At 41.1% G+C, this 25220-nt stretch overlaps 1 protein-coding gene across 4 annotated transcripts in view; it reads right to left on the reverse strand.

Annotated features, from left to right (window-relative positions):
- Positions 1-25220, reverse strand: part of kiaa0825 (KIAA0825 ortholog) — a 114473-nt gene that overhangs the window by 52030 nt on the left and 37223 nt on the right. For all 4 annotated transcript variants that reach the window (XM_088292213.1, XM_088292195.1, XM_088292204.1 and 1 more), the window contains exons 18-22: positions 24860-25164; positions 24534-24640; positions 21465-21609; positions 19623-19772; positions 17822-17916 (exon numbers count right to left, since the gene is read on the reverse strand). In XM_088292213.1, the coding sequence (XP_088148339.1) occupies positions 17822-17916; positions 19623-19772; positions 21465-21609; positions 24534-24640; positions 24860-25164 (802 nt within the window). The remainder of the gene's footprint in view (positions 1-17821; positions 17917-19622; positions 19773-21464; positions 21610-24533; positions 24641-24859; positions 25165-25220) is intronic.

The following is a 25220-nucleotide window of genomic DNA, read 5'->3' on the forward strand; positions in this document are numbered from 1 at the left end:
CATTAAATGAGCAGAAATCACATAATGAAATCATACACTTGTGCTGATAGCGCTAATTAGTTGCTGCGCTGAGGTTGAGGGGAAACTAGGCACAGATCCCAATGACTTGAGCTATTGTTTCTTAATCCCCTTCCACACATTCAGAATTCATTCCATCGTGGACCTCGCGGTACAAGCGCCACTCATTTCGACTCCCTTGTCTTCTTCTCTCTTGTGTTTTTTGTTTTCCACCTTTCCCCCGCCCTGAAGTATTTCCTTCTTGCTGTGAGGTTTCACTGCGATCAAAATAAAATGTGCACGCGAAGGATGTTCGCCTCGGGACCCAGCTGTCGGACCACTTTGACAGCTTCATTTGTGGTGTCGCGGCTTGATCTTTCCTGTCACTGATACCAAACGCCACTGAACACAGATTTGGCCCTCCCTATGAAAAATTCAAATAAATACGATGGTAACTGCAAAGTGTGTGAGGCTGTTTGCTACATCTGCTCTGAACTTGTTCGCCTCCACCCTCTCCCCTGCTCCACTGCAGTGATGCATCAACCCCCCCCCGGGCCTGATCGCTTTGTAAAATGTTCTATGGCACACAACCACCTACCCACACACGCACGCAAATAAACACACAAACACATACTCATAACCTGCAAACAGAAATAACAGCAACAAACAGTAACTATCCATTCTGTTCTACGGAATATTCCCAAAGTGCCACATTGCTGCACGGAAGAGAAAAAGAAGATATGAAGGCAGAGGTGAACATTTCAACATAGCAGGCGAGGTTGTGACTTAGACGAAAACAGATAGCGGGGAGAGGAAAGCCAGAGGGAGGCTGATTATGATCGCTGCTGTCAGATGTGAATGCTGAGATGACAGCAATATCAGCCACATCTGCGTTCAGTGACACAGATCCACACGGACAGATATCAACCCACACTGGGCCCTATACAAAAAATATACAACCCAACAGTATGTAAGGACATTGGATTCCAAAGACATGTACTAAATGCTTACATACTGCTTTGGTCAGATTTAACTCGTTTTGACATTTGACAGCAATAAAAATACCCTAAATGTCATTCTGTGTCTGAAAATATTCTCCCCTTTAAAAAAAGAGAAACAAACAGAAAAAAAAACACAATGGGAAATTATGTGATTCTTTTGTATAACCACGACATAAAACTGCTTATCAGCTCACCTGCAAAAAAATTACATTTGTAACATGTTTGTATTGTCTGTTTTGCGTGATCTTTGGGTTAGCAACTACGTCTCAAATTATTTTCCAAGAATATTTGAGCATCAAATGTACAGTATTTTGTTTCCCTGTAGTTAATTCACCCTTATGCACACATTTAAGCCATTTTGACTTAATTATGACGATAAAAAATAGTTATTCCAGTGTTTGGGACGATCCGTTTCTATTACTGAATCAAAGAAGAAATGAAAAGGCACGACGAGCACACATCACAGGCGCAAACTCTGAGATGTGGCTCAATGACCTCATGTCCACCTTCTTCATGATATCGCTGCCATGCTGGCCCTGCCCGGAAGATTAAAGTGGAATGCTAAATCCATGAGAATGTGGATCAATTCGAAAAACCGTTCATTGCAACATGGGTATCTTATTGTTTGATACAACATAAGTTATTCTTTCAAATGAATTTTTTCCCAACTTGACCCAACATTCACAAAACATTGTCAAGTCTTTTTATTCTTTTCAAAGAGGCTGTGGTTATGTAAATCAACGGTGTTCAGGGTCAGATCCGACCAGTGTCGACTAAAACACGTTTCGATTTTGCAGTGTCTGTAATTTAGGACACATGGTGTTAATGATGAGAATCTTGAAACTATAAAACTATCCATGACATACAGCAAATGTTTAGTGGCTTAATCTAAAAGACTCTGGGGGATTTGTCAATGGCTAAATGGCGGAAATAACCCCCCGCCAACCCCACCCGGCCCCAAATCCGTTTTATGAATAAGGCCGGTGGGTCGAGGTTAGAACGGTACCCAGGTCGCGGTCAAGTGTCCAGCTCTGATTATAAATATTCACCATATATGGTGTATGACGAGCCGAATGCTGAAATTATACTCGTTGCTGTGGAATGCCGCTGAAGTTTTGAAGTGCCCTAATCCTATCTGACATGTAAGGCGGAATAGCTTGCCATTACATTCAACAACAACAACAACAGCAAAAAGCTTTTTCCTGCCATTTTGCTGGCAAATTTGACCTGCTTAGATGAGAAGCTCAAGGTCTTCTAAGACCATCAGAACAGTCCGGTTGTGATTGATTAAATGCCTGAAATTCCCTGAAAGAATGGTAATATTTTTACACAAATATAGCATTCACACAGCTCATTAAAGCAATATTATATTTTTTTTCTAGCCAACTGATTTGATATACAATTTTATCCACAGGTGATGCTAGTTGGTTCATTAAGGCAAGTTTACTCGTGTGGATTGATTAGTAATCATTAATTAGTTTGGAACAGAAAAATACACCTCTATATTGACATAAAGTATTTCACTTTCATGGCAACATTTTCATCTCATGGGTATGCCCACGATGGGTCCAAGGAGATGGGACGTGTGCAATTTACCGCTGGACCAAATGAACATAAAAAAATAATGAAATAGAAAAATAATGCCATAATAAATAGCAAAAGGTTTTTCTAACAGGCATTAACTTAACTGCCTGCGCGATTCCAGGTGCGAAGGTGGCGTTATGTCCATAATGCGAGCAGAGTCCACACTTGGAAATTGAGCCACTGAAATGCAACACTCTGACCTTCATGCAGATAATAATTCCAGGATTGTCCAAGCATAGGCATGGCAGCTATGGTGCTGTCTGCTGCACTTCCTGATCTACTCGTTCTCCAAACTGTATTTTGTACCATCAAAAGACCATCCTTGTGCTGAATCTTTCACATAAAAAGGGGGAATGTCACTCGATAGACATTTTTCATAGTATTGGCTGGAAACGATATTGCTTCATTCTTGCAGAATTAAAGCCGCATTCTATTCGGCAAAGCTGTACTAGTATATAATTGTGCAGCCTTGAACAATGGTAACATGGGACACATCTAGTGATGTGTTTCATAAACGGAAAACTGTATTATAATTTTTTCAAGTTATTACAAGTACATGAAAAAAAAATAATGAAAATGGAGCACATGTGAAGTATCACTTTAAAAGAAAGTCAGACCGGGTGACTCTTTGTCTTGACCGACTTTCAAATCTTGGCTCATCTTTGTAAATGTAGGTAGTGATTAAAAATGTATGGTTATCGAGCCACAATTTTAACTTAAAACTTATCAAAAAGCGTGGGGAAAAAAATGAATCGAGCATCATAGTAGCGGTATAGCTGGTTCACGTAATTGTAACCTTAAGGGAGACAGACATTTATGTCCTTTCAGAGTGGACACAAAAACACACTTTCAATGCTCTGAGCCATCAACATCACAGGTGAGCCAAATAAGCGAGCCCCCGCTTTTGAAACAAGCACTGAGGAGGTGAGAGGCCTTATAGTCACCAAAGCAAAGCCTGTGATCAAAGACTCAGAAAAACATGACCAAAGCATGATGTTTTTTTGTTTTTTTCTGGCGAGACACACAAGAGTGTCACGGCGAGAGCAGGTAAATTCAAGGGTAAGAGTAGAAAGAGACAAGTGCAGAGGTAAGCGAGACAGAGAGGAGAAGAGGAGAGTGCAAAAACACACTTGGTACTTTTGCCACATGTGGGCATCTTGTCACCACACTAACAGCACCTACTGATCTTGCTGGCTTAGAACTGAAAATTTAATACAAAGTCACATCAAAACTACTAAAATGTTTCTTTTTCAATGATAACATTCACTAGTGATGAAAAGGCATTTTGTGTGTTCCAACAGTGATTTCAACGGTTCCCAGCCGCGGCACACTACGAGAGAATCATCACATGTACCACGGGAAGTTCGATTATTTCACTTAAATCGTGATAGAAAGCATAACAAAATGCTCTATAATTTGATGTTAGAAGCTGTACAGCTGATAATAATCATGCATCAGCTTTGTGTTCAATTGAGCAATTTTCCAGTGTTTAAACTTTTTTGTCGTTAGTTTGGTGGCGTGCAGTGATATTTTTTTTTCAGTTATAAAATAGATGCCTTGGCTCAATAACGATTGGGGTGGACTCTGTTCGAATATACTCAGTCAAATGAGTGACCAGTGAGTACTTTTGAGGAAATTCAATAACAATGCAACAACGGGAAAGTAGATTTGATTATGGGACAAACTTCCCAAAGAGGAAACCAAGAAGGAAAACGTATTGCGTCACCGGCGCTCTGGATTTAAACATAAGCTTTGCGAGATGGGTTGGAATTTGGTTAAATGCAATCAAGATTTCAACATGAACTCTAATTAATTTCATTTCCCGAGGACGTGTAGGCCCATTCATATTTCAAATGATTTTGTTTAATAAACACCCAGTCATATATATCTATATATATAGGGCTGTCAAAATTAAAGCATTAACTCTGGAGATTAATCCAACATTTCTTAACTCAGTTAAATATTTGAACTCAGTTTGATTTACTTTAAAAATAATTTGCATACTTTGCAAATATTGTTCCATATTAGCTGTATGTCTTTAGCACATCATCTCAGGACAAAACACACTGCTCAAGTTACCACTGGGTCAACGCTAATGAAGTGTGGTGCTTGAGGGCAGTTTTGAGAAATGTTTCCAAGAAAAATGCCTGTAAAAATATCTCCGTTCAGATCATATTAAAAAAAAATCAAAGAGAGCTATTAGAACAGTCTTTGAATTAAATATATTTCATATTTGGTCAGTTTACATTAATTCCAAGATATTATTCAAGGAAATCTGTTACAAGTTTAAAACAAAAAAAATTGATTTTTTTTTCATGTGATTAATTTACAGCACTAATATATATATATATATATATATATATATATATATATATATATATATATATATATATATATAAATATATATATATATATAAATAAAAGCAGAGAGAAAGAAGATAGCAGTGTTTTTTTTTGGGTTATATTTCCATTCAAAAGATGTGACAGGCTGTGTTGAGAAGCTGCGGTTTCAGGCTCTCTGTATTTGTCAAGACAAGTGGCAAGACAAGTGCACCCCTGTGCTTACCTGTAATGACACGAGGGGGCCATACAGCAGCACAAGCGCAAGCTATTTCACTTTGGGGTGTGGACGGTTCTGAGTAGGTCTGAGTGTCAGAAGTGATTGCATGTGTGTTCGACATGGGAGAAAAAGAAAGATGATAAAGGAAGGTGGAAGGGAAAAAGTGAAAACAAGTGTAGTGGGAGCATGTGAACAAAAGTGTCTTTCAGTATAAAGATGACCACATTAGAATATGAATCCAGGACCTCGGGCACTCCGGGCACTTAAAAAGCCCCTTAAGTCAAGTGTCAACTATTATGTGCCATCAGTGGCGACACAGGGTCACAGAGCAAGACAGCCGAGGTCACCCTCTGTCTCTACATGCACCATTAAACAGTCCCACATGGTGCAAAAAGGACTGGCTGTCATTTGGAGACGAGAGCATGAACAAGGCTCTTTACAGAGCAGTCGCCATTGTCCACATTAGATTAAGCTTAACCAGTCAATATTTGCTCAAAATAAACATTTTACATGATATGCAAAGGAAACTATTCAAGTCTCTGTAAAGTGAAAAGAAATATTTTGTGTAAATTTGACACACGCCGAAGAGTGTCGTTAATAACCCAGCTAAATTGGAAGATTTTAAAAAGAAGCTTCAAAATCAGGGCTATGGCCGCGTCCCCTGAATGTGCCCCACTTAAACATCAACTGTCAATCAAATACCACTTCTACGACCTGGAAAAATAATGACATTGTCTTGGATCGTTCTTATACCAAGTCTTAACTTCATGCATAAAGCCTCAGGTGGCTGAAATATATTCCAGCGGGTGGTTGCTGGACTTTTCCATCCAGCGGCAACGAGACGCGCTAAAGCAGTCTGGCTAGCTGGCTGACAAGTCAGACGTTTAAAAAAAAAAACTAAAGAAAGAAATCCCTACTCTGTATATTTCCGTGATGAGCATACTCACAGCCAACAACGAGGCACTCTAAAGCGGCCACGCCAGCGAGCTATCCATTGGGGAAGATGTTATTCAAGAGGTGTAGGCATAGCAAGCTGGCTAACTGCACATAATCACTACCGCTATAAAGTGAACGACGGTGCTCAATTTCTTATATAGACGTGGCAAAAGCAGACTCACGCCAGACTCCAAAAAGGGTCACAAGCTGCGCCGTTTTAGCCACATCCCCTAAAAAGTCTGAAAACTGAATTAGTGCAAAATTTAACACTATTGCCACCACTGAGTAATGCGACGTTGTCAGTCTTTGGACGTTTTCAGCAAAATCCTCAACCATAAGGTATGCACATATTACCATTAGCTACATAAAATGTTTCACTTGTTCATTGTTAAAAGTGAATTTTAATTAATAGTCATATTTTTTTTGTTCTAAATATTACCCTGCCAGCCCCCACAAGTGAGATTGATTGGATTAATCAATCGGAATTATGAGAAAACAGGAGAGCTGCCAATCAGCACTGTGCGAGCGTGTGCTTTTGGTTTGTGCCAGTGCATGAGCACACAAACGTGCATGTGTATGTGCGCCACTATTGGGCTGACAGCTGGGCTTGTTCAAGAGGCTTACTGAGCATTCTGCCTGTTTGGGAATGAAAAACCTGTGTCAACAGCATCCTACAAAGGATGTAAACAGTCAGAGTCAACATGCTTTAGTTCATATATGACTGCAGGGAACCTCTCATGTATAATGTGGCATTAGAGACAAAGGAATTTTCAGATCATAATTGCACTGGTCTTAGGTCAAAACGGTAAATGACTTAGACGGAGCGTGTGTTGGAGCTGCGGGGTTTGTATCAAATGTGTGTACATGTGTGCGCGTGTGTAGACAAGCGTGTCAGTCCATCAGCATGTCGGCGTCACAGCTCTTCAATAAATCCCAGATTAACAGTGACAGGCAGATATCCCTCTAATTATCTCTTCCTGGACCACATGCAAATGGGAACGACGAACAGAGCAATGTGATTGGCCGGGCAGGCTTGGGCACCACAGACACTCTAATGAGCATGACGGGAGGATACAACCGCATGATGTACCACCAAAACAGGCCCTTGCCATCACATGGCATCACACACCCACCCCCACGCCCACACACACCCACGCACAAGAATTGAAGTGCATTAAGGGGACTATGAACCAAGTATGAGCACATTCGAATTTGAAGAGATGCTGACTACATCTTGGAAAAAAAAGAAATAAAAAAGTAGCACATTTACGTATGAAGCCCCATCCCAGCCCCCGCTCAGTTTTAAAGATGACAGGCTACAACAAAATAAATAATGAAGATAGATAAATGTCAGGGTTGGACATTGTTTACCCAATCCAAATTCACCCAATACTGTGCCATCATTTTTAACAGGTAAGGGGATCACAAGTTCTTAAAGATCATTTGATTAAGTCTCGTTTTCGGGCAATTTTGCACTATTTGGTTGAGATTGAAGTTTAATTCTTTATCTTTGTCTGTTGAAATGAATTGAAATGTCAATCAGTCTCACCCAGAGAAGCAACAAGCGTTTGTTAAATGTATTTTTTAGTAAGGAAAATAACACCTTTTAATATTGTACTTCACCAAAACACATAATAAATACAATATTTACATTGCATTATTTAGACAGAAAAAAAGGTGTGTTTGCGTATCATGATACAATTATGAAAACATATTAATCTTGATTATTTTAGTAATAATTGAAATGACTATTATTCAAACGATTATTTTTAGGGAGTAAAAAAAAAAAAATATAGATGGAAACAATACTAAGACAAATCAAATTTATTTTATCTTGAGATTAAAAAAGAAAAATAATCAAGTATGATTTCCTCGTGTAAACAAACATTTGAGTTTGCTTACTATACACGTATGAATTGCCACAGAACTGTTGTCACGTCTAAATAAACAATTTCAATAGAACAACCAAATTTTGAATTCAAGTACACTCACTATATTATTAGACATTGTGAAATGAATACTATATTAACATTTTTTATATATAATGAAAATTGTTCTTTTTTTTCAATTATGCCAATTTGTAATCATTGAGTGTAATCGTAATCGTAATTGAATTTCGATTAATTGCATAGCACTACATGTGAAGTATTTTGAATTGCTTGTTATCATTAAACTGGTGGACGCTCTAAATCTGTTTGTTTTACCTTTAGTTTGACAGCAACTCCATTGTCATGATAAAGTGCTTGTATCTCAAATATTTGCTTGCATATCAACACAAAAAACCTAAACAGAACAAAAGACAAAACAGTCAAACAAAGGTACTTATTCAGAAAAAAAGAACACGTCAGGTCACTTGTAACTCAAGGCAACACTGTACGTCCTCAAAAGGTTCAAGCATCACAGGAATACTTAAAGCCAAACTTCTGCCACTGTGAATATGGCACAATAGAATGAAAAGAATGATGGATGGGAACAGAAGGTAGAAGACTTGCTCTTGACAATAGCGTGCTGCAGTCAGCTATAAAGTCAACTCTGTAAATCAGCCGGAAAGATGGCAACAAAGTCAGACCATTCTTGAATCACCTCCCAGTCCATGTAAAGATAGTCTAAAAATATGCCAAGTGGCTCAAAAAGAAAAATATGGAATTTTTCAGGTGAAATAGCTGCTGGAAAAAAAAGAAAAGGACAACATTTTTCCAGAATCGCATTGCAAAAAGACCACAGATAGATTAAGGATTGCAAGGAATTTGAAATCTAGCAGTGACTAGAACTGATTATCAGAGAATCCTGCAGCAACGTGGTCCATGTTCCAGGCTAAAAATTATGCACTTTAATAATGAAAGAAAATCACAAAATGCAATCAGTAAAATCTTGTGTACAAACACTTTCGGTACAGGCAATTGATTTATTTTCAAATAAAAAAATAAAGGGATGAAAATTAATCTCTTACAAAGACCAACATGAAACTTTGCACAATGAAAATGAGACAGTGAATTAATATAGATGTTCAAAAACGGTTTTAAATGGGCTACAAGGCAGAGCTGAATCATGTCTTTTTATTGTCTGCTCACAAGGTTGTGGAGTGAAAAATGCGACAGTAATTTGGCTTTGTCAAGTTCTCCACTTTTCATGTTCACTTCAACATAGTGCTAACAAAGATCCTTTCCCTCCAACGCAGTCAAATACTTGAGAGAGGCACATAGTTTGTTCTACAGCGAAGAATACTTTATCTTTGTAATTCAAAACCCCCCAGTGTATTCGGGGAGCCTTGGGACTTGCCATTTTTAATCAAAAACGGGTGCCTTTGTCTTGTCCCTGTTCCATCCAGCATTTCTATTCATCCTTTGAGGGCTTTGCAGTAGATTAAATGGAATTTTCATTTAGCTCTGATAGTACACAGTCTCTCTCCAGCAATTCATCCATCCACACTTAGAAGTGGAACTGACCCAGTGGTGGCTGTTCATGTTGCGAAAACTCTGACAATCACAATATTTACAGCAATTGACGACATTGACATGGTCGGGGCGATCCTGTTGAGAGTTATGCTGGATAATAATCAAGCGACACTTGCAAGTAGTCTTTTGAAAGGCAAAATGTTATGTGACTGCACACCCCGAAGGAGTGCAAATGGAAGCCATGGGATAAGATTAGGGTGTAACATAACCAGAAATAGATGAGCAAATGAGTTTTTGCATTGGCTGCAATACGTAAAGATGTGACTCAACCCATCCTAACTCAAATGTATATATGAAACACTTTCAGAAAACCTCTGCTGTATGCAAAGTACATTGAGCAAAAGTAAGTATTAGAACAACAAATAATAAAGCAAATTAATAATGAAGACAGTAAAAAGCACAAAAACAGTCAAACCAAAAACCAAGTCTCATGCTGAGTCAAAAGCCAAAGGATAAAATTGAGTTTTAAGATGAGTTTTAAAGATGGGAAGCGAGGGGGCTTGGTCATTCCAAAAAGAGGGACCGGCAACAAAAAACCCCCTCTGAGCCTTAGCTTAGCATACCTGATTCACCAGGCAGGTGCGTAGGGCTGGAAGAGCTCAAAGGGGTAAGGTGAGGTGAGACCATTGAAAATTTTGAAAACAAATAATATATTCTTAAGAAGAATGTTTAAATGTACAGGGAGCAAGTGAAGTGACGCCAGAGTCGGAGTTATGTGCTCCCTCTTACGAGTGCCAGTCAAGAGGCGAGTAGCAGCATTTTGGACCAACTGGAGACGCTTGATGGAGGATTGGCTGACTCCCCAAAAAAAGTGCATTACACTAATCCAGCCGAGATGTGGCTCTCGCTTAGAGATCGGGTGAGAAGCTCGGTCATCCGGGAGGGGCTCAGAGTCGAGCCGCTGTTCCTTCGCGTTCAGAGGAGCCAGATGAGGTGGCTTGGGCATCTTGTCAGGATGCCACCGGGACGTCTCCCTGGTTAGGTGTGCCGGGAAAGTTCCTCTGGTAGGAGACCCTGAGGACGACCCAGGACACGCTTGAGGAACTATGTCTCCAGGCTGGCCTGGGACCTCTCCGGGATCCCTCAGGAAGAGCTGGATGAAGTGGCTGGGGAGAAGAAAGTCTGGGCTTCCCTTCTTAAAATGATGCCCCCGTGACATGACCTCGGAGAAGCGGAAGAGAATGAATGAATGAATGTCCAAAGTTTGAGGCTGTTGGCTTCAGATAAGGAGCCAGGGGGCCCAGGTCTGGATGACAAATACAAGGGCCACTAGGATCAAACACCAAAACCTCTGCAACCAATTTTCTTTTTCAGCAAGACATAATATTGCCATAAATGCCATCTATGCAGTCCGACCCATGTGTGCCTCTTCTTTGTTTGGCTACCGGATTCCCACACCGGGACTTGCAACGAAGAGCTAGTTGATGAATCCTGGTTTTAATCTTGTATGCAGTGTGAAAGGGGCTCGTTGCGAACTTAGTTTCACTTTGAAAGCGAGTGAGCGATGTCATTGCCAAGAAGCGGGCCAAAATATAGTGGCGGACCATTATACATACCTGGCAGCCTCAGATTAAAAAAAAAAAAAAGAAGTACCATAACGTGACCAAAGGCAATTCAATGGTGAGCACTCATGACAAATGCTCCATGTCTCCATAATTGTTTGAACATGACCGCACTCTGAGAAGACGGATTTGCTTTGAGCCGCCAGCTCGTTTTTAGCGGGTCAACCCAAATATTTCAAAAAGTATCCTGTGAGGCCTGATGCCAGAGGTGAGAGGATTTAAGGAGGTTGTGAAATAAATATGACAAAGGCTGAGGGTGATAAGAGTTGGGTGTGGAGGGGTAGAAAGTGCGGCCTCTACCTGACTGCCTGCTGGATGTGACTTTCACAGCCTGCTGGTGGTTTGTGTGGAAGGCATCACATCTGTGACTGGCTGTATGATTAATGAGCCTCTCAGACTGTCTGTGCAGTCTGAGGCAGGCCATGGCCTTATCCCAGGCATCGTTGATTTATTCGCCTTTGAAGCAAACCTCCAAATATAAGAGCGGACCTCCACAGACGCATGAAGGCCCGCCATGACGTGCTCACATTGTACGGGCAAAGGCTTGTCAACCTCGCCAGCACCTCCTTACGTCTAATGAAAACCTCAATGGGACAGTGTTGTCCAGAGCGGGTGAATACAAAACACTCCATGTATAAGCAAGCGGACTAGAAATGTATTCTGTATCCATCAACAAAAACTCCCCTTCTTCGATCGGCAGTCAGCAGAAGGGACGCACGCGCAAAAAAAGAAGGCCTTCCTCAATGACATCACATTCTACTGATTTTCTAAAGTGAAAAGTCTATTGAATTTCAGCCCTGGCAAGATTGAGAGCTTGATCATGGCTCCTTGTTTCTTTCATAAAATGCCTCTCTGGCTCACCTTGAAGCTCTTTGCACCTAACAGGGAGCCAATCAACTGTTAAGCATCACACGTGAAGTCAGATAAATTAGCACAGTGACAATATTTAAAAAAAAAAAAAAAAAAAAAAAAATCTAATAAATATACCATGTGATCCTATTAGGAGGGATGCCAAAGCAGCCAAAAATTGTACTCAAGTAAGAGTAGTGGTACTACGGCATAATATGACTAATCGGAGTAAGTGTTCACCAATAGATGTGGCCAATTGTGTAACAAACAGACTGTGACAGCTCCGGTAAAAAGGGACTATTTGAGTGGACTGGACACTATTTTTTGTTTGTTAAATCGGCGTTGCATTGTATTAGTATATCGACAACATCAGCTATAAGCACTAAATCTGACATAAAACCTGCGGTGTCAATTGAATTTTCAAAATCAAGCCTAGATGCAAATTAGCTCACACTCACTCATTCTCTGAAGCGTAAAGTAAGCCCGTTAAACCAGACACACAACGTCTCCCCAGGTTCATCAGCATCCGCCGAGGAAGACAAACACTTTGACATATTTGTTTTTATTTTGTTCCCTGAGAAAAAGGCCCTGCCATATGGCAACGCCCCGGAACAGATGGCGGTTGCCCACTTCCTCAAAGCACGAGCTTCTATCGTGGCAATTTAAGGAGCTGCTGAAGCACAAGAACGCCGCAGATTGGCATATTTCCACAAAACGGCTATTGTTACGAAGCTGAGCGACAATGGCGAGGTTAAGACAATGCAGACTTAATGTTATTCGTCTTCAGTACGGTGAATGCTGCTTGTGTTGCAGCTGTCAAGGTGCAGAATAAAATGATGGAGGAATCACTCAGTCTACTGCATAAACTTTAAAAACACCACATGAGTACAAAACGGGTGCAAGCACGCATGGTCTTCCACAGCAGAGAGGCGTTTGAAAGGTTAAGCATGAATGTCCTTGGATAATATAAGGTGCTTATGATGGAGTGGAAGAGCTGCCCTTTGACACAAGGAGCTTCATCTCTCATTGCTGGCTAATTCTTATCAACCACAACCTTCACCCTTTGGCACACATCAGCCAAATTGGTTGAAGTCACCTTGGCATTTGAAAGGCTCTTGTACACAGCCATTCACATTATATTTAACTTGCTTTTTTTTTTTTTTACAGGATTTCAATGAAGGAGGACAGCAAAAGGCCTTGTAACATCAACAAAAAATAACTTTTTTGCCAAAATGTCATGCCGTTACAAGTACGCACCAAAGGAAATAAGACCAATACTTTGGTTGGAAATGTGTCAGTTTGCCCCCTTTGACAAATAACATGCAAACTTTTGCAATTTTTTTTCCACAGGGTGAAAGGTCAAGAGGAAGTTTTAATTTGGGCCGAACTTATTATGAAAGATATTAGCAAATATATATTGCAGAGACTGATTCACTCCAATTTTTTTAAACGTGCCTGTGGACCTTGACTAGTTGTAAATGTTGCACAAATGTTGACTAGTTGTCTATAAGACTTCAACCCCTCCAATGGAACTGAGCAGAGATGGGCATTCCGGCCCGTTTTTGGGGCAGGTGTATGGGGGGGTGACAAATTAAAAAAAAAATGGTTTGATGAACAAAGGCCGGAGGTTGATTTTAGTTAGGCCCACGAATTGGCCCCCGTGCGTGTGATCAACCAACTCGCAAAATGGGAAAATGAAAAAAATTGCCGCAAAATGCGTGAAAAGCGCGGTTACCAACTGTTTGTGTACGAAGAGACGTGAGACAGCAGTGTGCGTTCAAGCGTGCCTGTATTTCCTTATTCTGACATCACGTACCGAGGGCCCCCCACCTGCCACTGGGGCTTACCATTACAAGAGGGGGGAAATACCACAATCCCAAGAACACCAACAGTGCGTACCTACTTGGATTGGGCACGTTCAGAAAGGAGGAGAAGGAGACGAATAAGACCATAATATGCCCATAACAAGATAAGCGGATTTGAATAGTAAATTAGCCAGCTAATGATGTTTAAATAAAATTCTGCCGTCAGCATCTCTCCCACAGCGGCGTCATGCGTCGCAACAGTTTTTTTTTGGGCTGGTGGGCGGGTCATAACGGGATCGGGGACCGATAATTTTGCTGAATACGGGCGGAGGGTCGAGGCTGTAAGGGTACAGAGATCGCGGCCCGAGGGAGGAGGACTGACTGGCAAAAAAGGGTCCAGCTCTGGAAATGAGCGGTGAGTGCAATACATATACTAATACTTTGCTATTTTATTAGAAAGTCCTAATTATAATCGTTCAAGGGGAAATTCAACTCACACTGTGCTATACATAGAGAAGCAACTCACACCCACGCAGAAATGCAAGTACAGTTATATTTTCTTGAAGTGAAGAATCTAAATTGTTCCTAGGCCTATACTCGAATCATATTCAATTACATTCAGTGTTGCTCACTAAGCCACCCAGCTATAGACAGCCTATCAGGCCAACCATTTTGTCGGGGAACAAGGCGTCTAAGAAAGTTAGTCCACCCACAAGCCATCTTTCTACACACTCACGCACTGGTGTAGCAGGAAGCCAGGTCAGCCCAGTCAGCCAGGCTACCCTGGGGGTCCTGGGGTGGTATTAATCAGTCTGGTTTCTGCTGAAAAGCTCAATCTGCGGATGATGGATGAGCCATCATGCTGAGGGAACTGAAGTGACGGCTGACAAAGAAGGACACACACACCTGAATAAATCCACTCCCCATCCTGTCTAACCCCAATGCTAAACCTTCAAGGTAGCAGGGTGAAAGCATGTGTGTGTGAGTGTGTGTGTGTGTGCGCGCGCGGAAGGATAAGTGTCTCAGCATGTGTCCTGCTCTGCTAATGAAGTCATCTGAACAGTGATTTAACGGCCCCGGTGTAAAAGCCTACCGCCCTTAACTCATAGCCTTGCTCTATTAGAATGTGATATAAACCCTGGGCACAATAACTGTCCTGCCACTGTCACAATATATAGGAGGCCACCGGCCAATGGGCCTTACTGCTAACTTACACAGTCTGGGGAGCAAATTATTAGCACTCTACAAGAAAGGGAAGTCATTCAAGGTGAATAAAACTTGGACAATATCAAGTATCATGAGGAGCCTTGTTCGCATACGAACTTAAAATAGATTGTTTTAGGATTAGTTTTGTTTGGTGCAATGCGAGGTGCCCAGTCCTATTGCAGACCGTTTTGAAGACGTGGAATAAAATGCTGTTTTTGGGGCCAACAGGAAAGGCTTCTGATATGGTAGTTGACCTCTAATTGACCGTGGAAATTAAAAAAAATAAATTCAATCAATTTGGCCTCACAGTTCAGAGGATCAAGGTTCGAGTTCGGCCTTTCTGTTTGATTACGATAGGATATGGTATGGTATGACTCAGTTTGAGAGGGTAAGATGCAATTTTGAGTTTTTTGTAGTCATTTTACATAGGCTTGAATGAACTTGTCTACTGCAAATGGGCCATTTCTTTCTAAAATAGAGCTCTCCAATAAAAGATGATTTAATATCTTGATATATTTGAAAGTGGAACAATTCAATTTGATGTCATAACATCTTTAATAAAAAAACAAAAAAAAAAACGATCTTCAGAACATTTTTTTTACCCCCTAATTGATATCTATTTCCTTCCCGGGTTGTTAAATCATTGTCGATAATTATTGTTGTAAATAATGAAAAAATCAGTGCCTTCATATAGAATTAATATCTTTAATTGTTAATGTTAATAATATTCAAGGTAATCTGAGTATATCTGTGGGTATCAAAGTAATGGCTTTTTGCATTAATGCTCTCATTTAAAAAAAAATAAAAATGGTGACTTCTGCTTTATGCCCATCGCACACCAACCAACATGGCCGAATGTGAATTAATTAGGACTGTCGGCGACTCATGAAAACTAACAACAGTTCGGTGTTGTTGGGACGATTATTCGATATGCAGCGGCGCTTAGATGCTCATTGAACTGACATTCACGCAATCGTAATGTTGTGATGTTATTCACAATGAAGATTCACCCTCTTGTTGACTGAATTCCTAACAGCTAAACTTTGAGCGTATACTATTTTTCAGGAAGAAAAAAAATGTTGGGCTCGTTAAAGTTCTGCAAAACAGTCCTGAAATACCCTCACACACAAGGTCACACTGTTTGGATTGTGTAAAATAGCATTTATTGTGAAGCTGCTGAGAACTCAGTCAAATGTACTTGAGCTTGCATTTAAATAGAGACTGTTATTATTATCTGCAGTAAAAAAAGAGTGAATCATCTGACATCAACGCATCATCCCACGACTGGCCTTTTCTTTTGGAGTCAGAGACTTTTTGACAGCTTACATGAAGCCAACCATGGAAACTAACTTCCGTGCATTTCAACCAGAACCAAAGCCATTCTCTCAATCCTCCATGAAATTTGCTCCTCTGGACAAAGACAGACTATACAAATGACATCAATGCAGACACTTTTGATACAGTGAGATTAAGGTGAGTTATATAACCTTTAGCCCCTCCTACGCTGATGCCTCATCGTATTGGTTGGAGCCATTCTCTCCCACTTGAGTCAAAGTTTATGATTTAGCTCAGGTGAACACACGGAGTCACTGTTTAACATACAGCAAAAAAGACTATGCCTGGCAAGGGTGAGTGTCATTGAGCGCGCGTGTGTGTGTGAAGAAGGGCGAGAGACCTAAAGAAGACAAAGCTCATCACAACACAGCACAGAGCAGAACACTTCACCCTTATTAGACCCGTGTCCTTGGCAGATGCAGAGCTTGCCCTTTGTTAGCGAGGTGTGTGTGTGCATGTGTGTTTTACAATGGCGGTGATTTAGAATGGATTGAGCGTAGGCGTGGAGACAAGGTGCAGTAGCCCCATGGCTCCCTGATCGCTGGCAGCGTGACAGCTGGGAATGGAGCGCAGGGAACAGCCTGAAGTATTGCCATCTAATATGTGTCACATGTACCTGCATAAATATTTATGCCCGTTTCTGAGCAAGAACAGGAGAGGACAAGGCGGCTGACGACGATGGGACACCATCAGCGGACTTTGGGTGAAGTCCATCAGATAACGCCAAGAGCCAAGCTTTTTTTTTTAACATCCGCCCAACATGTTTGTCTGGTTATGATGGCTTGTGTGGAGTTTAAGCAGGATGGTTAAGGACGGCATCTCAGAGCAACACGGTGCAAACCACCAGTTGATAATCTACTGTATGGACTACATATATGTATATGTATTAGGGCTGTCAAAATTAAAGCGTTAATTCTGGAGATTGATTTAAAAATGCTTAACGCAGTTAAATATTTTAACTCAGTTAACTCCATTTTATTTACCTCAAACATAATTTGAATACTTTGCAAAGCCAAATTCAAACACTGCACCGTATTAGATGTACATCTTTAGCACATCATCTCAAGTTACCACCCGGCCTTGCAAAGCAACACTGCTGGAGTGGTGCTTGTGGGCAATTGAAGTAGTTTTAAGAATTGTTTCTAAGAAAAATTCCAGTAAGGATTTAGATCATATTCAGAGATCAAAGAAAGCTATTACAAAAAAGCTTAAAAGATTAAAAAAATAGTAGTAGTAAATCACAATTAATTATGGAATCTATTAGATTAATTTGTTAAAAAAAAAAAAATATTCTAGCAGTGGTTTAAGTCACCCAAATACAGCACAGTTTATACGTTTGACCCGATATCCGTGAAACCCCGGCTCAACAGACATGAGAAATGTTGTCTTGTTTTGTGAATGTCATTTGTGAAACCAAGTGCAATATGTTTGAAGAAGCCATTAAACACATATAAGCAACGATGCCCACCCCTCGGTGACTGTTTCAGTCTTAATAAGCAGAATAAGAATAAGAGTCCTATAAGCGGTTTACCTGTTGGCCAGCAGTGTTTTGAAGGTGACTTGACACATGTCCTGATAAGATGGCAGCAGCTTTGTCCACTCCCACGGCCATTCAACCATTGCAACCTGTTGATAAACGAGTACAGAGTGCCGTTATGGCTACAGCTGAGATTCACTAAAAAAAAAAAAAAAGAAAAAAAAAAGAAGGGAGGGGTCCCGAGTGCAAGCGACCATCAGATTCCATTTATCGTGTGCACAGATGTTTTTTTTTTTATTCCAATAAGACATCAATTAATTTACAAATCCATTTGAGGGGGATGTCGTCATCATTTATAGAAAGATAAATCAATTTGGGGGCAGGAGTCGTTCGTCTTCCTACTCCTCTGTTTTGTTTCCTTCTCCCTTACTCTATAAGCACCACAGCACCACCCATCCTTCTCCTCCTCTCTTATTGTCAACAAAACATGAACACACTTGGAACCGGCACCGGATTGGGGAAGCAAAAAAAAAAAAAGAAAATTCGGAGTATTTTGATTGCCAAAATGCCACTCCTAACTGCAGGCTAAGCTTTATTGACAAAAGGAGGAGAACACCATCCATCCATTCATCCGTCCGCTCTCCGAACATTCGTCATGGGAGATTGATGGATGTAACTTGGCCCCCTCCTGCCTCCACTCCATTTGACAAACTACATAGCTCTCTAAAGTGGAGTCGTTGTGTTAATCATTCACTTAATAAGGTGTTTCTATGCAAAGCAATTCAGCCTCCTGTAATAGGCTGAAAAGAGAACAATGTCTGGCAAAATAGAAACAGCAGTGCAAAAATTGGGAAGAAAAAGTTGTGTGTACACAGCAATGGGAGATTGAGTGTGTATGTACACAAGTTACAGCATCAATGTGCGGTGAGTGTCCACACATTGACGGTGGCCAAAAGACGTACCAACAATTCAGGATGCATTGTTGTTAATAAATCAAGAGAATTAGACGCTTGTAACGTCAGGAGGCAAACACATTTTCTGGGAGGCTCCGGTTGGCATATTTGCTATTAGCAAATGAAATAGGAAACTAAGGTTGGATGACTTTTTTTTTTGGTGCAGTTACTTTGCCAATAAAGATGAGAGCAAACATTCAAGGGCTTGGATGAATACATGCTTGCCAAGGCAACTGAACAATAAATGTGGAAATATGAACCCACAAATATTGAATCACATGATTAACACTTACCTGGAAAAGAGGTGGGACACATTTTGTTAGTTGCCCAAGTCATATTTGAATGTTTTGGAAAAGAAACACAACTCAACAAGTAAAACAAATAAAAACGCTAATTCCAAGAAAGACTTGTCAACAATATAATCAATAATCAGCAGGTCACTAGACAAAAGGTTGTCTCTCCAACACAAAATGACACAACCATTCACAGCTCATGTATTGTATATACTATACTATAGTTTAAAAAAGATGGGCAGCACATTTTCTTAGAGCAGGTGAGATGGAAAACAGGCAGGACACATGCTCTCGAGGAACAGGATTGAAGAACCCTGTCTTAGAGCATTTAAGCATTTTCAAAGTAGAAAAAGTAGTTATCTCTTAACTCATTTAATCCCAGAAACTTTCACTAGAGGAAACCCCTCAATTCCAGCGCTTTTCTGGATTTTGACTGATTTTGCGAGGCCAACAGAATATTGTGTTCTAATGCTATAAAAACACGGCGCTATGACGCCCAAAATAAATAAATAAATGCTAAGACGTATAAATACGTCTTTGGGAGGCAGGGACTGTATGTCTTATGGATTGAATGAGTTAAGAGCAATAAATTAACATCGGCTTACGAACCTGATTCATCTTCTTTTTGCCAATTCGGTCAAACTCCTCGAGGGGGTTGAATTTGGTGGAGTGCAAGCGATCACTGACGTCAAAGCGCATTAAGGAAGATGGATCGCAGAGCGGCTCCGTGTTACCACTCAATTTGGACATCAAAAAATCCTGCGGACCAAACATATGAGAAATATTATTTCAACATAAAGTCATCAAACTGAAATTCTTATGGCAATTGGTTATCATTTGGTAGGTGCAGTGTTGTACAAGAACAAGAAATACACGCGAATGTCAGATGGTGCGGATGAGAATATGGCGTGTCGTGGATCTCCTGTTGTGAATTAGTCCATCCCATCCGTCACTTTGACATGGCTTGTGAACCTCCTCTCCCTCCACCTCACCGCCAGCTCAGAGTGTCCCTGACCTGAGTGCTCTTGTCTCAGCCTTGGCTGGGTGGAGCTTTTCCAGAAAGCGACAGCCTGCTTGGGGAACCCATTCACATTCGATCACATTTCCATGCAGAGTTGTTGCCGTTTATGGAATCCATCACCAGTTGCTCTTCCAAATTGCATCCTTACAGACAATCTACTGTAAAATATATGGGAAGTGTAACTATGCGCTCGATGGTCATCGAAGGCCGTTGACTTCATATAACTGTCCAAGCACTGAATTGCTATTTGTCTTTGTCGTAAGTCACTTCAGTTATGAGTTAACCGATATAAAAAAAGTGGAGAATACTACAGACCAAATCAATAGAATGTTGAGTTGTAGAACTATATATGTGGACAAACATGGATTATTTGATTATAAAGATATACAAGCTATGCTTTTCTTTATATGTGGTATTATACAATACAACATTTTACAACAACTTCACTAGTCTAAACACGGTATTGTGATGAATATTGTGTTTGTGGAATATGTGTTATGCAGCTAAATCCACCTGTTTAAGGACATCCCAGTTGCTCAGGTAACAACCAATCATGGCTCATCTATTCACTGAAGTTGAGCCATGATTGGTCGTTAGCTGAGCCCTAAGCAACTGTGATGTCATTTTCAGTCAACAAAAGACATTTTTGGGATTGACCGAAGGACAACCTTTAATGCAACTCATAACTTTATATCGGCCAAACCTTATTGCAGTCTTGTTAAAAGTTTTCTTTACTTTATTCAGCAAAAGGAGCAAAAAAAGAGTATGATGTGAAATGAAATCCTGACAAGTTATATGAGGTAGCTGTTACAAAAACATTCAGATCATGTATGTATAAATATTCTGCCTTCTTATGGGGAAAGTAGTGTTTTTTGAATTTTGTATGTTTTTTGACTCTCGAGAGCCACCGTAGTGCATCGTACTCCAGGCTTTATTTAGTCCCAGTACAATCTGTTTCAATATGGTCCACGCATAGATGACTGAAATTGCGGCATCTAATGAATCACAAAACTGAGGTAATTTTTGTTGTTTACCCATTTCGCGAGTAGGTTCAGCACACGAACGCGGGCCGATAAAATCAACCAATCTTTGTTAATCGATCCCTTATTTAAAATTGCTCACGCGTGCATCGTAGAGGGAACATTGGTAATTAGATTAATCAGAAATTCCAGGTTTGGAAAAATTCCCATATTTCTCAGAAGACTCAAAATCATGGGATACCGTTACATGCGGCCAGTGTATTCCATATGGAATCACTACAGGTGCACACCCTTCAGGTCACCTGAACAACAGAAAACGCAGCATGTACGGCAGCAGTCGCTTTCTCCCCAGTCCTCCTGGCCAAAAACATCCCCCAACAACTTCTCCCCAGCCAGCGGCCTCGGGCCAGCGGCCACCTAACGCGCTGGGGAGAAGGAGTGCTTCCCTACCTCATTGCCTTGGATGATCTGATGGATGTGCCTCAGGTAGTCGCTGCCTCCTGCTTTGTGGCAGACCTCCAGCAGCATCAGGCCCATTTTCTGCTCGGTCAGTTCAGCCGCAGTCATTGCGCTTTCCTTGCCTCGTTCATCGACACTTGGAAGGAAGGGGGAAAAAAAGGGAGCAAGGGAAAAGTGAATAGTCGGCAAAAACACGCGTGGGACAAAATGTACGGGGAAGAAGAACACTCCCTGATTGTCCTGAGAGAGAAACTTTGTTGTTACGACTAATAATTATGTAATAATAAGTAATCATGTAATAATGTGTTAATACACTGGTGAATCCACTTAGTGGCCACAACACACGCTACACCAACACATTCAGGAAATCCAATAACACAAGTGCTACATTACAAGATATAGCCATCTTATTTTGTGTCAACTCGGGTTTCATTTAACAATGTTTATTTGGGTAGTTTTAGTCTTTTTGGAGAGATGCCCCACCTCATATTCAGTAGTAAATATTTCGGTTCATTTATTTAACTAAATAAGGGCAATATTTGTGACATGTGACACACGCATGTATAACGTTGGTTCTTGAGATTTTTACACCAAGTACCACCTAAATTCTACTTTATAGCTGGGATAGGGTCCAACAGGATAGATGGTGTGGAAAATCAATAGATGGATGGATTATTTTAGATCCAGTGCTTACCTTATGCACAATTTGAACACCGCACTTAAATATAGGAACATTTAAAAATATATACTTATATGGTTCATTTAAAATGTAGTGTAGGTAAAAGTTCAATCATTTTAATCAAATAAAAATGTAAAAGCAAACAGTTCTTAAGAGCAAATGTGTTGATTAAAAGGTCAACTCGTTCAACTGAACTGCACTTTAGTCAGTGATTCTTTAGGGGACCTCAGTGGTACCAATAGAATCCCTTGAAATTACAATTTAAATAAGAGTTAAACATTACATAACAGCAGAACTGCTCCCATGTAAATCGTCAGCGAATGGGGAGAAAACAAATTACTGAACTGACAGCGGATCGCCTGCACTGTTTTCACAACTTTTTTCAAAACACGTGTCGGGAATTTGGAGCGAAGGATGTCGGTGCACTAAAACTGATTTGTGCGTGTCTTCAGCATGTCCTGCCTACGTGTGTGCGTGTGTGTGTGTGTAATTGTGTGTCAAGGTCCTCACGCATGTACAGTCCTCCAGCCCTGACAAATGCCCCCATCATTTTCCTAGCCTTCTTATACAGATGGATGTCCCGCGACCGTCCATCAAATCTTCTCCTTCGCATACACTTCTTCCCGTCATTGTTCTCTCCCTAACTCACCCCACTTTGTAATTATAAGAAGGCAGGAATAGTGCAGCCTGTCAGCCAGTCATTGGCTACTTGACATTGAGGGTGGCAAAGGAAGCGGGGGGTCCGTCCGGTCCACAACACCACCTCATTCTTTCGCCTGCCGTCCCCAGCGGTCGTGTCGTCTGGGACGGTGGCTGTGCATCCGTGTCAGCACCTGCGCTGTGTATCCTTTCCTGTCCATCACTGTGCAGGTGAAGCAGATGATTGGATTCAGTCAGCGGGGTGATTAATGAGGGCCCCTCCGGATTTGGGACAGCCTATCAATCATGTCATTAGGGCCAATGTGCCCTGAAAGAGGCAGACCTCCGCCAAGGAATAACTGCATTCATCTTCATCTGTGTATGCATCCCGTCAGCCCAGCCAGGGTCACCATGATGGAGAACAATAATCTTCTCCTCTACAAATTACTTTGCAAAGACAAGGTGGGTGTCTACAAGAGGGAGGGGCGGAGTTAAGATGGTAAAGGAAAGCGGGCAACGGGTTGGGAGGGCATATGTTTTTTGAAAGACGTTTTAAACGATTGTGTTTATGCGCCAGCGTGCAGACATATGAGGTGTTAGTGAGTGGAGTTATTTTTTTCGGGGGAGTCTCTATCTGCCACACACACACACCCACACGCACACCCCCCCACACAAGATTTGGACATTGTATTGGGAGTGTTTACAAGCTAGGCGTCACTTCCCTGTGAAGGTTAGTTTAATGAATAGTAATGATCTTACTGAACGTCTCAGACAGGTGATACATAATCACTCTTCCTTTTCACCCTCCAACATACGCACGAACGCATACGTGAATACACACACACACACACCCCCACTCACACACAGGGTGTCCCATCTCCTCTCTTTACCACCTCCCTCAAATACGCCCATCTTCGTCCCTCTTATTGTCAATAAAATACCAATCCCAGATGAACGTTGATTATCGCGTTACGGTTCTGCTTATTTTGTTTTCAAACATAGGTGTCAACATGATTCTGGCTATAATGCGCAGAGCAAAAAGTCACAGGTCAGGGTGCAGTCCACTTGTCATCATGTCCCACAAAAACTGAGACGCATTGATCTTTCACTTTGACTTTAACACAGGGGTCGTCAATGTGACCTAACTCAACTGAAAGAAAAAAATAAATCTTCTGGAGAGGGTGAGTCAAAAATAAACACCAAAGTGTGAAATAAAGGTCAGCATACACTTGCCACCATTTCAAGTGCCACTTGTTAGCCCAAATGAAGTTGAGATGTTCTAGTCGACTTTTCCTAACATTTGTCATTTGAAGGTTTGTGCTGAAACTGACTGCGCTTTCGAAATGTTCGTAATTGTCTCCACCTCAATAAAACCATTAAGATCAGTGTAACAACTTAAAATCAAAAGAGTTGTCCAGAATTCTGGAATGGATCGAGGTTGACCTAGAAGCTTCCGCTGAATTCCCTGAATCTCAAATAGATCTGGTGAACAGCCCCTGTCATTGACTACCAGGCCTCAACTACAATTTTAGTTTTAATACATCAAGCATATAATCTCTCGTGGAAAAATCATTTATTCAACCAAATGATGTGAATATAATCCTACCCTGCGTGAATATTCAACATTTCCAAGTCGAGTGATGGATTACGCTGTCTCCCATGCATGAGCACGCTCACATTAGAGAACACTAACGCCATTTTGATCTTGACCTCTGTTTAAATACCTCCAGTTGACCCCTCACCTGTTTATGCAGAGTTTGCGGGCTTTTTGCAGCTGCATGTTCATCCACTTTGGTCTTTTTTCCTCCAGAGCCTGCAGCACCTTGTGCACGGTGGGTTTAGGTACGCCCTGTCGGATGCACGAAACACACTCAAAGTACACAATTTCACTTCATTTCACCTAACATGGCTTCATACAATAATCATTAGTTACACTTTATCAGGAGGCTACCACTTTCTCTTTGGAATTAACTAGCCCGGAACAACCACAGCAAAGCAGAGAGTAATGATATCTTCTCCACTCTGGTGTCAAAAAGAGCCTCATTATGGCTCTTATTCAAACCTTCACCTTCTGTTGCATCCCCATTGAAGCCTGCAGACACTCAGCCAAAAGCGCCAGGCGATCCTTGGCCGGACAGTTCAGGGCTAGCACACTGATTCCTTCAAGTGCGTGCGGGTCGCCGAGACTGTGGATCAGGCAGTTGAACAAGGACCACACTAACAGGCCCATCGAGCGCAGTTGCCGGGCATGCTGGGAAAGGTGTTTCTCCGCCGCTTGAAAGAGATAGCGGATGGGGAGAGGTAAGGATGCCACAACTAGCGGCAGGTTGGTGAAAATGAAGGACATGGCTTGAAAGGCGAGGGGTGTGATAGCTGCAGGAAAGATTTATAAGCATGGTATTAATTATAAATGAATGGGATCAATAAAA

This window comes from Idiotropiscis lumnitzeri, chromosome 1 (assembly GCF_059441095.1).
Source record: "Idiotropiscis lumnitzeri isolate Australia: NSW breed Sydney's pygmy pipehorse chromosome 1, RoL_Ilum_1.0, whole genome shotgun sequence".
Lineage (NCBI taxonomy): Eukaryota > Metazoa > Chordata > Actinopteri > Syngnathiformes > Syngnathidae > Idiotropiscis > Idiotropiscis lumnitzeri.